The 18566-nt window shown below is 38.0% G+C and overlaps 1 protein-coding gene across 3 annotated transcripts; it reads left to right on the top strand.

Moving 5' to 3' along the window:
* The first annotated feature begins 598 nt into the window (after window positions 1–598).
* Window positions 599–18447, top strand: ZNF300 (zinc finger protein 300). 3 transcript variants are annotated; one of them, XM_070465662.1, is made up of 6 exons: window positions 599–886; window positions 1621–1747; window positions 2314–2433; window positions 10824–10950; window positions 11194–11316; window positions 18258–18447. In XM_070465662.1, exons 3-6 carry the CDS (start codon window positions 2422–2424, stop codon window positions 18296–18298), a joined length of 303 nt encoding a protein of 100 aa, XP_070321763.1. In that variant the 5' UTR covers window positions 599–886; window positions 1621–1747; window positions 2314–2421; the 3' UTR covers window positions 18299–18447. The 3 variants fall into 3 exon arrangements, with proteins under 3 accessions (XP_070321763.1, XP_020740803.1, XP_020740804.1); XM_020885144.2 differs by lacking the exon at window positions 18258–18447 and adding an exon at window positions 12420–14285 and having other exon boundaries at window positions 615–886; XM_020885145.2 differs by lacking the exons at window positions 1621–1747; window positions 18258–18447 and adding exons at window positions 1549–1583; window positions 12420–14285 and having other exon boundaries at window positions 615–886.
* Window positions 18448–18566: the final 119 nt, after the last annotated feature.

Raw genomic sequence — 18566 nt, 5'->3', positions numbered from 1 at the left:
TTCCAAGTTCCCATGGCATTCTTACTAACATTCTGTATTTCCAAACTTAGAATACTGTTTTTTAAAAAAACAAGGTAATAGAAGAGAAATAATATCTCACTGCGGCTTTTTTATTTCTTTCATTATGACAGGCCTCCTTTCCCTTCAACTTCTCTCACTTTTATTTTCTTCACTGGGTCTCTGCAACTTGTTACTGCAGTAGTAGTGTACCCTAGAGAATTCCTTATAATCGTTCTTAACGTAAATTTCATTATTAATGTGTATCCTCTTTCCTTGCTCCTCGGTGAACTCTTCCACCACTTTGGCGGGTTTCCCCCACAGTGGACTTTCCATTCCACATTTTCACCCCTCTCAGCAAGTAGAATCTCCTGGTATAGGGTTGAGCCATTTACAAACACTTTTAAGTGAAGTCGTTAGTGAGAATATTTTACTATTCCAAGTTTTTCATCTTTTACCAAATGCAGCCTTCTAATGGAGGACATTATCACTCACACTTCTTACCCAATCCTGTAAAGTCTCTCTGCAAAATTTTGTACGTTACAGGTTTGTATAATCCTCTTTTATGTTATCTTTCCCCCCTCCCCTTGCTGCCTCTGTGGTACAGCCCAGACAAAAGCTCTGAGTAAACTGAATTCCTCTGCTTGTACGGAACTGACCAATCTAACAAGATGGCGGCTCCCACTGAGCCACATAGCACGGGAGTGGCCATATTGCCTCCTGAACAAAGCCGCCCAGGGTGCAGAGTGGGTAAAACTCCGCTGTACGGAACAGTGCACGCCGGGGAGCCCCGCGCTTTGCTCACCCAGACAGGAAGCGGGAGAATTCACCACTATGGATGTGACAGCTGTCTTGGATTGAGCCGTGATGGGCGTTTCTGGAACTGCAGGTCAGAAGGCGGACATGTGTAGTGATGAGTGTCTTTTGGATTGGTAATGGGATGAGAGGGGTCCGTGAGCGTCAGTGATTGGAGACTGACAAAATCACTAGGGAAGGTGTATGTAGGATTAGGGTTGGGTTTATTTGGGCGTCAGGGATGGGGTTAGCTGTAAGATTAGTAATTGGATAACGGTGTGTCAGTTATGGGATTATCTGTGGGATCAGAAATGGTGTGTAGGGGGACTGACTGGTGTTGACAGGGTCAGGGATCTAGGGGACTCTAAAGACTCAGTGATTGATGAGGGAGGCTGTGGACTAGAAGATGAGGGCATCCATGTGGCAGTGATGTGGTGGGCATGGGGGAGTTCTGTGGAGTATGTGATTGCTAGGCCCCAGGATTCAGAGATTTGGAGGGAGAAGTAATGACCAGAGTGTCTTGGATGATAGCCTAGTTTTCGTTTACATACATTAAAATTTCCACAGGTCATAGGCAACTTTTCAGGTCATATCCCTTCTCAACCCGTCACTATGCCCTTAACCTGGTACCCCTAACAAAAATGATCATTATGAAACAGTAACAAACAAGTCAGAAAGGATAGGATTATTATGAAAATTATTATTTTTGTCTTACCTCTATCTAAATTTATTGAAATCATTTTATATTTTATTCAGGAAACATTTATTGAACACCTGCTGGGTGCCTGGAGGTAAGTATGACTATTTCTCCCAATTGTTTCCTTACAGATCTATTTTGACAAAGCTTAGAATACCCCATATGAAACAGTATCCCTGTGGCAGGAGTACTCAGTTTCTCTGAACCAGTTAAATCTTGTCTACCTAACTCCTTGTGGGACTGAGAAGGATTTACCAGGTATGTACCTTCCTGTATTAGGGTATATTCCCTTGTATCAGTGGTCCCAGCTTACTACCATTTTTATATGCAGACATCCATACTGTTGAAAATCAACAATAAAAGTTTAAACATATTGATTGGCAGGAGTATCTGCTGAGTTGCAAGGAAAATATAAGAGCTCTTGGGAGATTAGATGTTAGCTGCTTATTCCTTTCTGAGGAATAAGGGAAAAATTTCTCAGTTTTTGATTTGGTCATTGCTGGGGAACTTATCTTGGGGTGTGTGTGTGTGTGTGTTTATCTTGGTGTGTGTGTGTGTTGCCTTATGAACTCCTGCGAATGGAATTGCTAGTTAATGGTGGCGGGGGGGTGGGGGGGGCAGATAAGTTGTTAATAAATCAAAAAGAAACATATCTTCACATCCATACAATTAAAAAACCTTGTTCAAGTTCTGTATGATCAAAGTATGTAGTTACAAGAGAGCTTACTTTACATTATACTTGCTGATTTTTCTATGAAGACCAAACCATCTTCTCCCACAGGTTTGCTTATCATCTACCTAACTTCTGTGGTTGTTGTTTCTAGACTGGTGAATATAGAAACTGCATTTTGCAGCCCATCTGTGAAAATACCCTTCTGATCACCAATTTTGCCTTTTCAAGCATCTGCCATTTTAGAGGAGAGCAGAAAAAGATGAAGTCCCAGGTTAGTTGCTTTAATTTTTAATTTTTTAAATTCCCTTTTTTGGTTCTAAGTGCAATCAAATGGAAAGTGAAGAGAGCTAAAATTTAGATCAGGGAAAGATAGCCAAAATAAAGATCCAGACCTAGAAAGAATTGCTAGGTAATATGCAGATAATTTGGCTTGAAACCACTTAAAAAAGTTGGTGTACAGTTTTTCTTATCTTTTTGCTGACATCAGTTACATGATTTGCAGTCCTCTAAAGATAAAGAAGATACATTTCCCATAGGAAGAAATTATTTCTTGCCATATAAAACTAAAACAACTTTCAGTTTTGGATCTTCCTTTCAGTAATGGGATATGCAGTGTTCTCACCAACACTCCTGTGGTAAATGCAATAATAAATTTATAACTGCATCATAGAGTGATTTCTTTTAGAAGGAAGTTATCAGAGCCTAACTCTTTAACTTTATCCTTTAGAGCTGGAGTCATCAGACTGTTGCCTATGGGGAAAATTCAGTTTTCTGTTTTGTAAATAAAGTTTTACTGGCAGCATAGCCATGTCATTTGTTTACATAATGTCTATGGCTTTTTTTGTACTACAGTGGTAGAGTTGGATAAGCACCATATGGCCTGAAATGCTGAAAATATCTACTTTGCTGAAAAAATTTGTTGACTTCTGCTTTAAAGGACTAGATAGAGTATAGAGGCGTCCTGTTGTCCAGTTTTATCTATCAACAAAGTCTAGATAATACAGAGTAGATACGTTTTGAACGGTCTTCCAAAATATTCATTTCCTTCAAAAAGTAGTTCTTATAATTGTCAGGAATTCCCTTGCAGTGGTTAGAGCTCTGAGCTTCCACTGAATGGGGCACAGGTTCAATCCCTGGTTGAGGAACTAAGATCCACAACTGAGTCATTTGTAGTCATGTGGATGGACCTAGACTGTCATAGGAAGGACTAAGTCAGAAAGAGAAAAACAAATATCGTATATTAATGCATCTCTGTGGAATCTGTTAATAGAAAGATGGTACAGATGAGCCTGTTTGCAAGACAGAAATAGAGATGCAGATGTAGAAAATGGACATGGAGTGGGATGGGGAGGGTGAGACAAATTGGTAGAGTAGGATTGAGGTATACACAGCTGTGTAAAATATACAGCTAGTGGGAAGTTGCTGTATAGCACAGAGAGCTTAGCTCAGTGCTCTGTGATGACCTAAAGCGGTCAGATTGGGGGAAAGTGGGAAACAGATTTATGAGGGAGGGAGTATATGTGTACATATAGCTGATTTACTTCACTGTACAGCAGAAAGTGACACAACATTGTAAAGCAATTATATTCCAATAAAAAAGATAATCATAACTTTATATGAAGTTTACCTTCTTGTATGAATAGATGGAATCTAAACAATTAATGTTAATAAATAAATAATTTTTTAAAATACATAATTGTCTTTCAAAGCTTTGGAAAGCAGGAGTCCCTGATGTTCTGAAGTTGCATATGTTCTGAAGATGAGTATGGATTTTTTTATTGGCCCAATAGATTCAACTACCATGGCTAATAACTTGCTTATTCCTTTAGGATTAAAGATTTGTATTTTTTCCATACAGTCCAGAAGTAGAAATCATCATTTTCACACACATCTATCTTTTCTCCCTCTAACACCTATTCCCCTTCCATCTCCTCCATCTCTTCCATTGTCTCAGTCACTCAAACTGTAAAAATTGCTTGTAACTGATACAAAAAATATAATTTTCCACTGATACATTTCCACTGATTATGTGCTGTATTTTACTTGATATTAACAAAATTTATACATATATAGTATATTAAGGCATTCTAGTGTTATTGATAAAGCAAAATTAGAATGTCAGCATTACATTTATGAATTTTCTTATCAGAACGGATTTCCTGTATGTTCTATATTTATTATCTTTCTCATGCTACTGTTCTTTAGATCACAAGAATATTATTCAAAGTGTGCAAAACCATTTTTAACTAAGTATGAACTTTATTCTCTATAATTTTCATTCATTCCTTTTTAGCAGACATGTCTTGACTATTCAGTAATGTCACAGATGCTGGCTAGCTGTGAAATAACTCAAAATTTAGGCATGGTTCTTTCTTGGGAAGAATACAGAGAAAAATGGGGCAAACAGATCTGGAAACTAATGATAATATATAAAAGCTCTATAATAGACATGAGAGCAAGGAACTTTTATAGTGGAGAAGGAAGAGCTGCCAGCTTTATAGAGAAAGCAAGGATAAGAGGCTTAAAAAATGATTGAACTTTGGATCATGAAGAAAGTAGGATGAGGATGGGAAACAGCATTTGCAAAAGTAGAAAGGGATGAGAATTTGAGGCAAACTAAAAGTTGGCTTAAAGCTTAACATTCAGAAAACTAAGATCATGGCATCTGGTCCCATCACCTCATGGGAAATAGATGGGGAGACAGTAGAGACAGTGTCAGACTTTATTTTTGGGGGCTCCAAAATCACTGCGGATGGTGACTGTAGCCATGAAATTAAAAGACGCTTACTCCTTGGAAGGAAAGTTATGACCAACCTAGATAGCATATTAAAGAGCAGAGACATTACTTTGCCAACAAAGGTACGTCTGGTCGAGGCTATGGTTTTTCCAGTGGTCATGTATGGATGTGAGAGTTGGACTGTGAAGAAAGCTGAGTGCTGAAAAATTGATGCTTTTGAACTGTGATGTTGGAGAAGACTCTTGAGAGTCTCTTGGACTGCAAGGAGATCCAATCAGTCCATCCTAAAAGAGGTCAGTCCTGGGTGTTCATTGGAAGGACTGATGCTGAAGCTGAAACTCCATTTGGCCACCTCATGCGAAGAGTTGACTCACTGGAAAAGACCCTGATGCTGGGAGGGATTGGGGGCAGGAGGAGAAGGGGACAACAGAGAATGAGATGGCTGGATGGCATCACCGACTCGATGGGCTTGAGTTTGAGTAAACTCTGGGAGTTTGTGATGGACAGGGAGGCCTGGCGTGCTGTGATTCATGGGGTCGCAGAGTCAGACACGACTTAGCAACTGAACTGAACTGAACTGAAAGTGGAGGTGTTTCATGGAAAGTTTGTCTAAAGGAGATATTAGTGTAATAAAATATAAAAGGTCTTAATTGCAGAATCAAGGAAGGCATTGTGGAGTACAGTGGCCAAAAAACCAAGGTATTGAGTCAGGATACCTGCTTTTAAATCTGACAGTTAATCAGTCATATATATTTAGTGTAACCTTTGGCACAAAGTGATTTAACCACTGTAATCCTCAGTTATCTCATATGTAAAGTGGGAAAACTAAAGGGATTGTTATGGGAACGAACTAAATGTGTGGTAGGTTGATGGTGTGGGATGAGAGAAACCTTAAGATTGAGATGATTGAGATGAGAGTAATTATATATAGATAGATAGATGGAACCAAAGGAATCATTTTAGCGAGGGAATGTTGATATTTAATTTTTTTCATTCTGAAAGCAGTATTTGATAATAAGAGAATAATTAGGGAAAAACCCTTAAAAATAGTTTTAAACAATACAAATCATTTAGATTCCAGAGCAGGCGTGAAGAGATACCCCACATCCAAGGTAAGAGAAACCCAAGTAAGATGGTAGGTGTTGCAAGAGGGCATCAGAGGGCAGACACACTAAAACCATAATCACAGAAAACTAGCCAATCTGATCACAGGACCACAGTCGTGTCTAACTCAATGAAAGTAAGCCATGCCATGTGGGGCCACCCAAGACGGTCGGGTCATGGTGGAGAGGTCTGACAGAATGTGGTCCACTGGAGAAGGGAATGGCAAACCACTTCAGTATTCTTGCCTTGAGAACCCCATGGACCGTATGAGAAGGCAAAATGATAGGATACTGAAAGAGGAACTCCCCAGGTTGGTAGGTGTCCAGTATGCTACTGGAGATCAGTGGAGAAGTAACTCCAGAAAGAATGAAGGGATGGAGCCAAAGCAAAAACAATACCCAGTTGTGGATGTGACTGGTGATAGAAGCAATGTCCGATGCTGTAAAGAGCAATATTGCATAGAAACCTGGAATGTTAGGTCCATGAATCAAGGCAAATTGGACGTGGTCAAACAGGAGATGGCAAGAGTGAATGTTGACATTCTAGGAATCAGCGAACTAAAATGGACTGGAATGGGTGAATTTAACTCACGTGATCATTATATCTACTACTGTGGGCAGAATCCCTTAGAAGAAATGGAGTAGCCATCATGGCCAACAAAAAAGTCTGAAATACAGTACTTGGATGCAATCTCAAAAACGACAGAATGATCTCTGTTCATTTCCAAGAAAAACCATTCATTATCACGGTAATCCAAGCCTATGCCCCATCCAGTAATGCTGAAGAAGCTGAAGTTGAACGGTTCTACGAAGACCTACAAGACCTTTCAGACTAAACACCCAAAAAAGATGTCCTTTTTGTTATAGGGGACTGGAATGCAAAAGTAGGAAGTCAAGAAACACCTGGAGTAACAGGCAGATTTGGCGTTGGAGTACAGAATGAAGCAGGGCAAAGGCTAATAGAGTTTGCCAAGAGAATGCACTGGTCATAGCAAACACCCTCTTCCAACAACACAAGAGAAGACTCTACACATGGTCATCACCAGATGGTCAACACTAAAATCAGATTGATTATATTCTTTGCAGCCAAAGATGGAGAAACTCTATACAGTCAGCAAAAACAAGACCAGGAGCTGACTGTGGCTCAGATCATGAACTCCTTATTGCCAAATTCAGACTTAAACTGAAGAAAGTAGGGAAAACCACTAGACCACTCAGATATGACCTAAATCAAATCCCTTATGACTATACAGTAGAAGTGAGAAATAGATTTAAGGGACTAGATCTGATAGACAGAGTGCCTGATGAACTATGGACAGAGGTTCCTGACATTGTACAGGAGACAGGGATCAATAACCATCCCCATGGAAAAGAAATGCAAAAAGGCAAAATGGTTGTCTGAGGAGGCCTTACAAATAGCTGTGAAAAGAAGAAAAGCAAAGGAGAAAAGGAAAGATAACCCCATTTGAATGAGGAGTTCCAAAAAATAGCCAGGAGAGATAAGAAAGCCTTCCTCAGCGATCAGTGCACAGAAAGAGGAAAACAACAGAATGGGAAAGACTAGAGATCTCTTCAAGAAAATTAGAGATACCAAGGGAACATTTCAGGCAAAGATGGGTTCGATAAAGGACAGAAATGGTATGGACCTAACAGAAGCAGAAGATATTAAGAAGAGGTGGCAAGAATACACAGAAGAACTGTACAAAAAAGATCTTCATGACCCAGATAATCACAATGGTGTGATCACCCACCTAGAGCCAGACATCCTGAAATGTGAAGTTAAGTGGGCCTTAGAAAGCATCACTATGAACAAAGCTAGTGGATGTGATGGAATTCCAGTTGATTTATTTCAAATCCTGAAAGATGGTTCTGTGAAAGTGTTGCACTCAATATGCCAGCAAATTTGGAAAGCTCAGCAGTGGCCACAGGACTGGAAAAGGTCAGTTTTCATTCCAGTTCCTAAGAAAGGCAATCCCAAAGAATGCTCAAACTACCACACAATTGCACTCATCTCACACACTAGTAAAGTAATGCTCAAAATTCTCCAAGGCAGGCTTCTGCAATACGTGAACCGAGAACTTCCAGATGTTCAAGCTGGTTTTAGAAAAGGCAGAGGAATCAGAGATCAAATTGCCAATATCTGCTGGATCATCGAAAAAGCAAGAGAGTTCCAGAAAAACATCTATTTCTGCTTTATTGACTACGCCAAAGGTTCGACTGTGTGGATCACAATAAACTGTGGAAAATTCTGAAAGAGATGGTAATACCAGACCACCTGACCTGCCTCTTGAGAAACCTGTATGCAGGTCAGGAAGCAACAGTTAGAACTGGACATGGAACAACAGACTGGCTCCAAAATGGGAAAGGAGTATGTCAAGGCTGTATATTGTCACCCTGCTTATTTATATGCAGAGTACATCATGAGAAACGCTGGGCTGGAGGAAGCACAAGCTGGAATGAAGATTGCGGGAAGAAATATCAATAACCTCAGATATGCAGATGACACCACCCTTATGGCAGAAAGTGAAGAGGAACTAAAAAGCCTCTTGATGAAAGTGAAAGAGGAGAGTGAAAAAGTTGACTTAAAGCTTAACATTCAGAAAACTAAGATCATGGCATCTGGTCCCATCACCTCATGGGAAATAGATGGGGAGACAGTGGAAACAGTGTCAGACTTTATTTTTTTGGGCTCCAAAATCACTGTGGATGGTGATAGCAGCCATGAAATTAAAAGATGCTTACTCCTTGGAAAGTTATGCCCAACCTAGATAGCATATTTTTTTTTAACAATATGATATCACTTTTATGTAGAATCTAAAAAGTACAACAAACCAGTGAATAAAATGAAAAAGAAACAACTTTACAGATATAGAGAGCAAATGTGTAGTTACTAACTGCAGTGGTGGCATTACTGGAGTGGGAGGGAGAGAGGTATAAACTAATGGGTGTAAGATAGGCTTAAGGATATATGGTAAAACACGGAGTACAGCCAATATATTGTAATAGCTGTAAATGGAAAGTAACTTTTAAAAATTATATAAAAATAAAATTAAACTTAAGAAAGACATTTTGTTACCTAGATAGCATATTAAAGAGCAGAGACATTACTTTGCCAAGTAAGGTCCGTCTGGTCAAGGCTATGGTGTTCCAGTGGTCATGTATGGATGTGAGAGTTGGACTGTGAAGAAAGCTGAGCACCGAAAAATTGATGCTTTTGGACTGTGGTGTTGGAGAAGACTCTTGAGGGTCCCTTGGACTGCAAGGAGATCCAACCAGTCCATCCTGAAGGAGATCAGTCCTGGGTGTTCATTGGAAGGACTGATGCTGAAGCTGAAACTCCATTTGGCCACCTCATGCGAAGAGTTGACTCACTGGAAAAGACCCTGATGCTGGGAGGGATTGGGGGCAGGAGGAGAAGGGGACAACAGAGAATGAGATGGCTGGATGGCATCACCGACTTGATGGGCATGAGTTTGAGTAAACTCTGGGAGTTTGTGATGGACAGGGAGGCCTGGCGTGCTTCGATTCATGGGGTCACAAAGAGTCAGACACGACTGAGTGACTGAACTGAACTGAACTGACTGAATGTGCACATACATAATGGTGACATGATTAAAATCATTAGTTTACCCTCCAGAAACGTCTATGGCTCTACAGTTACCCAAGTCCTTTATTTCAGTGTCATGTCAATACTTTGTTTTGGCTTTTTCATAAATGTTTCCTGCATATTTCTTGTGTGTTCTTTTTCAATATTGCTATTATAATTGATGTATTTTGTTATATTCCTAGCTATTGCATATATGTAGGAAAATTGTTAGATTTAGAAGAAGCTAAGATTTCTTTCCTATGAAATGAGGAGATACAGTTAGAACCTTCAATAACTCTGACATTCTCTGACTCTCTAAATGTGACTCTTCTCAGAAATTTTTTATGTGTTATACTTTAAAAATCCTTCTCTATAATTATTAATAAAAATCCTCCCAGCCAGGTTTTGTTGTTATTTTATAGTTTTTGGTATTTTTAAAATTAAAATTTTTCTTCATTCAGAATATATATATATTTCTCTTTTCCAAGACATAAGATATCATTGTATTATAATTGATATACTTTGTTATGACAGCTAGAACTGGCTTAGCCAAATACTGCAAACTGCATGGATTAAATGACAGAAATTTTTTATCTCACAGTTCTAGAGGCTGTAAGTCAAAATTCAGCTTATCAGCAGGGTTGGTTCCCTCTGAGGGCTTGAGGGAAGGATCTGTTCTAAGTCTCTCTGTTTGGCTTATAGATAACTTATCTTCTCCTCAAGTGTCTTCATACTGTCTTCATTCTATGTGTGTGTGACTCTGTTCAAACATCTCCTTTTTTTATGGATATCAGTTATATTGGGTTAGGGTCCACCCTAATGACCTCATATAACTAATAATATTTGCAATGGCCCTGTTTCCAAATAAGGTCACATTCTGAGGTTCTAGGGGTTAGAACTTCAACTTACGGATTTCCAGGGTATACAGTTCAGTTTCTCACAAATGGATTCAACATTATTCTTTTCCTGTGAAATTTCCAGTTGTTTCAGTACTATTCATTCAGCTATTTTAATGCTGCTTTATCACTTACTAAATTACCATTTTTATTAGGTAGGCATTTTATGATTTACCTCTTTTGTTTTCCTGTCCTGTCTGGCTCTTGTTAAAGGCAGGATTTGACATTGATTCTCCCAAATACTCTGATACAAAACTAAGTGTAGGTATAGTTTTGCATGGTATAGTAGAAATGAGAAGAATGGTGACTTTAGATTGAACAGGAATATTACTGTTACAGGGATTAGTATCTTTCAAGGATGTAGCTGTGGATTTCACCCAGGAGGAGTGGCAGCAACTAGACCCTGCTCAGAAGACCCTGTACAGGGATGTGATGCTGGAGAACTATAGCCACCTGGTCTCAATGGGTAAGAGTGACTTCCCTGTATAACTCAGACTTGACCAGTTAAGTACCTTTCCTTACCAGTCACTATAGTTAGGTGTTTCCTGACGTGTATATAATGACTGTGATGATCTTAATACCTTCCCTGATGGAGGTCATTACTCTCTGAAGGTTAGATGAACTACTTCATTGTAGGCCTCCTTACACTGCATCTTCTCTTTTGCCTTCTGTGCAGTCTCTCCCAATTCCTCTGATTTCTATTTAATAGGGCATCCAGTTTCCAAACCAGATGTCATTTCCAAGTTGGAGCAAGGAGAAGATCCATGGATCATTAAAAGAGACATACCAAATTGGATCTGTCCATATGAAGACCAGACAGATGGGCGACTAGGTAAGTGAAATATCAGTTTGCTTGTTTTGTTTTTATTTTGGTTGATTGATGCCTGAGGCTTATGTTTCTATCCTTGGTGAATTCTCTTACTCTTTGTTCCTGTGCTGAAAATTTCATAGGCACTCAACAAATAATTAATCAATTAAATAATTGTGAACGTTATAGGGGATAGCTATTTCTTATTGATTCTATATGTATATCTTTTGTATTAAATGTATATTGTTTTATATATTTAATGCATTTTATGAAAAGGCTTAATAGGCAATAGAAGGCAAATTTCTTCTAAAAACACAGGTTGCATTACAAAATTAAATGTCAAATACTGCTACTGTTTTTAAAATTTCAGAGAAAATTAGAGTCTAAAGAAATGCAACAGAATTTGAAAAGGCATTTTTCAGAGCACACATCTGTAGCTACTTTGAAAGATAAATTGAATATTGATGATGATGAGAAAGGGAGGTGAGGGCAAACTGTTGATGAAGGTGGGCAAGAAGAATATATGAACAAAACCTAGAAGATAGGGAAATACGGCTTTTCTGGGAAAACTTTGCTAGTTTTATTTGATAAATATATAGAAGGAACAGTGCAATTCAAGCTTGGATTCTTGGTGTGACTCTGATACTGAATCCACAGCATGATTTTGGGTTTTTCTCTTGTTTATATTAGTTGTTAATTAGGAAAGTAGAATGATAGGAGATAAAATATTTTGAGTACAGAAGAGACCTTGTTTCTTCAGCTAGAGGTGGCAGGATAATACTAGCCAAGTATATAGCAGATGGTTTATAAAATAAATGAATTTGAATGGTGAAAAGCATTTACACTCTGAAAGCAGGAGAAATGGGAAGATTCTAAAAGAGTAATCCAAGATTAGAGTGATAATAACTCAGTTTTCTGTCTCCTTCAGGTCTAGTTTTTTTCATGAATATTTCTCTTTAACATCTTTGTCTATTCATTCCCCTGATCATAGTGTATATTTTACTGTCTTCTGAAATGGCATCTCATCCCTGTTTGGGTTCATCACTTTTATTAGATCAATCATTTTTTATACTCCTCTGTGTTCTGTTAATTATTCTTTATGACGTTTTAATTTTCCTTTCTTTTAGACAGGAAGAGTAACCTTGACAACCCCCAATCATGTATTTTGGGGTCTGTTTCCTTACATAATAAGATATTGAAAGGATTCACAAAGGATGGTTCATTATACTCCATTTTAAAAGTCTGTCAAAGTGATGGCCAGTTACAGAGATGTCAGAAAAACAGACTTTCCACAAAAGTAACAGTCATCAACAACAAAACAATGACTGTAGAGTCAGACTACAAATATGAGGCACTGAGGAAAATATTTCAAGAGTGCATAGAGTCAGATGCTTCAAGACAAAGACCCTATAACTATGATGCCTTTAAAAAGAACTTGAAATCTAATATTGACCTACCTAGTTGTAATAAGAACAATTCAAGAAGAAACCTTGAGGAGAGTTCTGGATGTGGAAAATCATTCATCCACAGTGTGGCAAATTCTAACCTTGAGAAGATTCACAATGGAGTAATTCCCTGTAATGATATTGAGCATGGAAACATTTTCGGCAAGAAACAATCCATTATTCATTATCAGAATGTTGAAACCAAGGAGAAAACCTGTGTGTGTGTTACATGTGGAAAAGCCTTTGCTAAGAAGTCACAGCTCATTGTACATCAACGGATTCATACTGGGAAAAAACCATATGATTGTGGTGCATGTGGGAAAGCCTTCAGTGAGAAGTTTCACCTCATTGTACATCAGAGAACTCATACTGGGGAGAAACCTTATGAATGCTCTGAATGTGGAAAAGCCTTCTCTCAAAAATCATCTCTTATTATACATCAGAGAGTTCATACTGGAGAAAAACCATATGAATGTAGTGAATGTGGAAAAGCCTTCTCCCAGAAATCACCGCTCATTATACATCAGAGAATTCACACTGGAGAGAAACCTTATGAATGTAGAGAGTGTGGTAAGGCCTTCTCCCAGAAGTCACAACTGATTATACATCATAGAGCTCATACTGGAGAGAAGCCCTATGAGTGTACTGAATGCGGGAAAGCCTTCTGTGAGAAGTCCCACCTCATTATACATAAAAGAATTCACACCGGGGAGAAACCCTACAAATGTGCTCAGTGTGAGGAAGCCTTCAGCAGAAAGACAGAACTCATTACACACCAGTTAATTCATACTGGGGAGAAACCTTATGAATGTACTGCTTGTGGGAAGACCTTCTCCCGAAAGTCACAGCTCATTATACATCAGAGAACACATACTGGAGAAAAACCCTATAAATGCAATGAATGTGGAAAAGCCTTCTGTCAGAAATCACATCTCATTGGACATCAGAGGATACACACAGGAGAAAAACCTTATGTTTGTACTGAATGTGGGAAAGCCTTCTCTCAAAAGTCTCACCTCCCAGGTCATCAGAGGATTCATACAGGAGAGAAACCATACATATGTGCTGAATGTGGAAAGGCGTTTTCTCAGAAGTCAGATCTTGTTTTGCATCGGAGAATTCACACTGGGGAAAGACCCTATCGATGTGCTGTATGTGGGAAAGCTTTCATCCAGAAATCACAACTCACTGTACATCAGAGAATTCATAGCAGTGGTAAAAATCATAGTGAACTAAAAACACAGACAAGCTTTCAGTATTAGCTCAATGCTTAATACGTAACAGGAACTTGATTAATTTGATAACTTTGTTGAAGCATCTTTATAGAGAAAATTTTACAAGAGAATACATATCTGTAGTGTGGTGATACCTAACTCAGCAGACATGATGGAAAATAATTACATAAATGAAGGCCATTTTCACCATAGCATGTAGAGCTTTTAAAGTTATGAATTGAATGGTTAGTAGAACAAATTATGTATATAGAATGTTGTCAAAGTACATATTCCTTATTATGCCCCTTAACAATAAACATTGTGAAATTGCTAATATTAACTTGGCATCATTTTGGTCATATACATTAATTGCCTATAAAGGACATGAAGAATGCTTGATTTAAAAATATCAATTCCAAGAAACTGCATTAACAAGGAAAGGCTTGGGAGTTCCCTAATAATAGGACTCAACAATTTCACAGCTGTGGCCCAAGTTCAATTCCTGGTCAGGGAACTAAGATCAAGTTGCACAGTGCAACCAAAAAAAAAAAGTGGGGTGAGGGGCTTAGCATGACCCCTAAAGATACATGTAAAATTCTTATACAAACATGGAAGGATAGGTTGATCAGATTCAGCAAAGGTGATAGTTGCACATTTTCCCATTTCAAGCATATAAGTTGATCTGTATTTTTGGAAGGATCCTTTTGAAACTGTTGCTTCTTGACCATGTCTCCTACTCCTCTTTTAATGTCTATTTACTTTTCCTTACTGAAAATTTGGTATCGTGGAAAGACTTTGAACTGAACCACATTGTCTGGGTTTTAATCCTGGCTCAACTACTCAAAAGATTGTATGACTTCAGGCAAGCCTGCTTTACCTATCTGAATATTTTTTCTTACTGGTAAATAGAAGTACAATGTAGAGCACATTTTCAGTTAACATGAGTTCTTTTAATCTTTTGTCCCTCAGTTTCCACTTGATTCCTTCACATTTCATGCCCACCTTATTTGTTTCCTGCATGGCTGAATTATCTATTATAAAACTGGATGAGAATTTCTGCAGTGGGAGAAGGCATACCTGACAGAGAGGGATGTGGAACCTGTGTGGGCAAATTTCTGATCTCATTATGAACACTGAGTTGAGAGCACTGACATGAGATATAACTGACCATTCGTATCTTAGATAGAAGGTCGAAGGTTGAGCTACTCTGAAATTTCCTCTTGAAACATTTCCTAACTGTGCCTATGGAGGCATGAGAAAGACTAAGGATCATATTGAGAATATAGGGAAATTTAGTGAGGAAAATTTAGTTTTATATAGTGACAGCTTTGGACCTTATGTAGGTTTGAACAGTTTCACAGTTCCCACCTTATAGACTTCCTGTTTGCTCCTTCCACCATCACAGCTCCCAGGCAGCCTCATTGATCTGATAATAATAATTTAATAATTAATAATTTCTATAAAATCTCATTTCAGATTTAGCACTTTGCCTTCTTGTTTAACCTTTACCAGTTCTTTTTCTCCCCAGCATTTTACTAGAGGAGCTAGCCAGTACAGTTAGGCAAGAAAAAGAAATCATAAGCATATTCAGGTTCTACAGAAACTTTAAGTTATTGAAAAGACTTGAATACAACTAAATAAGAAAAAAAGCCAATTCTATATTATCTATTCCAGAAAAGAGGAGGGCTCCCTGACATACTTTATGAGACTACCATTATCTTGATGCTAAAGCCAGAGATATTACAAGAAAATTCTAACTGACCAGTATTTTTACTGAACATAGCCATAGCCATTTTTAATAGACTATTTGCAAATCAAATCTAGAAATATTTTTTTTTAAAAGGTACATCATGGCCAAGTAGAGTTTCATTCAAGAATGCAAAGTTGGTTCATTATACAAAGAAAAGATTTTGGTATACTTCCACATACCAAGAGCCTAGAAAGTATAACTATATGATCATTTCTATATATAGGGGGAAATATTTGACAAAAATTCCATATCCATTTAGAATAAAACTCAGTAACAGAATAAAGGCCAGCTTCCTCAAATAGTTGAAGGACATCTATAGAACATCTAAAGTTAGTATATTTAATAGTGAAAGACTGTTTGCCTCAAGATTGGGAAAAAATTAAAGATGTCTGCTCTACTTTCCTTGGTGAATATTGTACTGGTGATCTTAGCCAGGGCAGTAGGGAAAGCAAAAAGACAGGGGTTGGGGTGGAATAGGTGAGTGGAGTATAGTCAGGAAAGGAAAATAAAATTGTCTTTATTTACAGACAACATGGTCTTCTACACAGAAGATTTCAAAAGGTATTTAAAATTCTAAGGACTTCCCTGGTGAGCCAGTGCTCCACACTCCCAATGCAGAGGGCACAGGTTTGATTCCTGGTTGGGGAACTTAGATCCTGCATGCCTCATGATGTGGCTGAAAAGTAGGTTAATTTTTAAAAATCTACTAGACCTGATAAATGTGCTTTACAAAGTATCTAAGTAGACAAGGAGATACTCTATATTTACAGATGAAAAGATTCAATATTGATAAGGTATGAACTTTCCTCAAATTAATCTATATATTTATTGCAATCACCCACAAAAAAGATCTCAGCAGGCATTTGTGTAGAATTTGACAACCAGACTCCAAAATTTCTATGAAAATGTAAAAGACCTAGAATAAACAAGATATCTTTGAGAAGAAAGAAAACTTGTATTACCTGATTTCAAGGCTTATTATAAAGTTAGAGTAATCGAGAACATAGTATTGTCATAAGAATAGATAGGTCAATGAAATAGTATAATCTAAAAATCAAACCACACATACAACAGATTTTTAACAAAGTTATCAAGGTAACTCAATGGACAAAAGGTAGTCTTTCCAATAGACAATGCTGGAACATTTGGAAATCCATGTGCAAAAACAAAACAAAACCCCTTGATTCCTAGTTCATACTCATATAAAACAATTTGGAAAAAATCACGAGCATGAAATACCCATAAAATTCTCTTTATGTTATCTTTGCAGATGAATTCTTGACATACCTCCCCACATTGATTCTTAATATTTTAGGTATCATTTTTGTTTTGTTATTGCCAGCTCTACATCATAATACTTACACACCAGGCACAGCCAGGTTAGTATCATTTCTATTCATGTAGTTATAGCCAGGAATTTCACCTTCCTCTTGTGCTTGTTAAGTCTCAATATTTGAGTCCTTATCTGCAGTAGCCCCGGAGGAACCCATTCAATAATTTTGGTGAGGACTTTCAGTGGTACAACATATGATGCAACTTGAGGGTTCTGCATTCTTATGGTTGGTGCTCTAACTGAATTACAGAGGTTTTAATATGTTTCTGTGATAGGGAAATACTGAATTTCTGACTTGGTGAGGAGATTGAAAATTCATAGAATTCTCTAGGAAGTCATTGTTACTGTCCAGCAGCTAGTTTTGTGAATTTAGAGCTGTGAGGGATCTCAGGTAATCCTTGAGATGGTTATCCGGGATCATCTCCAGTCTCCTAAAGGACTGAACTACTTTCTCACCACCCGGAGCTTCATCACCTTGTTGGTAATAGGCAGCACACTCATCATGGCCTGTCTCTTTACCAGTGCATGCCATTGTCATCACAGCCTCCTCTTAGAATCCTCACCAAACTGAAAAAGAGAGCATCTTTATGCAAAGGCTGGTATCAATATTTTAAAGCCAGAAAACTGCTTTAAAGGTCAGCACACATTTTCCATCTTTAAAAGAAAAACAGAAAAACTGTCTTTAGTTCCTTTATACATAAGAGAAAATCGAGATATTAAGAGTAAAAGCAAAACAAAGAGTAACTTGGTTTCCACTCATCGGAAATCATAATTCAAACCCAGATATTCTGATGCCAGGGTCTATACACTTAACCACTGTGTTAGACTGCCCCTCTTTCCATTGTAGACTGTTTCTTGAACTATTATTATTTTATGGGTTTTGATGCCTGCTCAAAGGTACTCCCCTTCTATTTAGCCAAATTTAATTATCGAAAAAAAATCTTTAAAAGTCATTTTTAATTGATTTAAAGATTTAATTCTAATTTTTGATGTTCAGAAAGGAGCTCCCCTAGATCCTAGAAATGAGATAGCTTGTTGATAAACATGGAAATTGAATCATGGATTTTTAAAAGAGCTCAGAGAATCAGAATCTGAAGAACAAAGGTAAAGCCATTGGTACTATGCATTCAGAGACCCTCCTAAGCTCTGGCCCTCTAAAATTGAAACATCTAGAAATATAGTCCCTTAGGAACTGTGTCCTGATTGATGATACTCTGTTGCAGGTGGTACCAACAGATACTGGCTCCAGATTTTGTTGAGATGATCAACAGGAAATTTAATGCCTCATATTGCTTTGGGATTCCTTATGTAAGGAGATTCTTGGAGAGCTCCCACATATGGCTGGCTGAAGAGTGTCACATCCACTATTGTACTTGCCAGAGGTAGGCCAAGCCAATCTTTGGAGGGGTCATATGTTCATATAATGGCAAAACATGACCATGTACTTACTGTAAGACTTTTATACTGTATATGAAGTGGTATATTCAGTTCAGTTCAGTTGCTCAGTCGTGTCCGACTCTTTGCAACCCCAT

The sequence above is a fragment of the Odocoileus virginianus genome, chromosome 3 (genome assembly GCF_023699985.2).
Source record: "Odocoileus virginianus isolate 20LAN1187 ecotype Illinois chromosome 3, Ovbor_1.2, whole genome shotgun sequence".
In the NCBI taxonomy this organism is placed as follows: domain Eukaryota; kingdom Metazoa; phylum Chordata; class Mammalia; order Artiodactyla; family Cervidae; genus Odocoileus; species Odocoileus virginianus.
The sequence above is the reverse complement of the archived record's forward strand: the minus strand, read 5'-3'. Positions and strand labels throughout refer to the sequence as shown.

Excerpts from the sequence above, each read along its gene's own strand:
- ZNF300 (XM_020885144.2), top strand. Across the intron at positions 10,951-11,193 it reads TAGCCACCTGGTCTCAATGG|GGCATCCAGTTTCCAAACCA; the intron begins GTAAGAGTGACT and ends TCTATTTAATAG. Across the intron at positions 11,317-12,419 it reads CCAGACAGATGGGCGACTAG|ACAGGAAGAGTAACCTTGAC; the intron begins GTAAGTGAAATA and ends CCTTTCTTTTAG.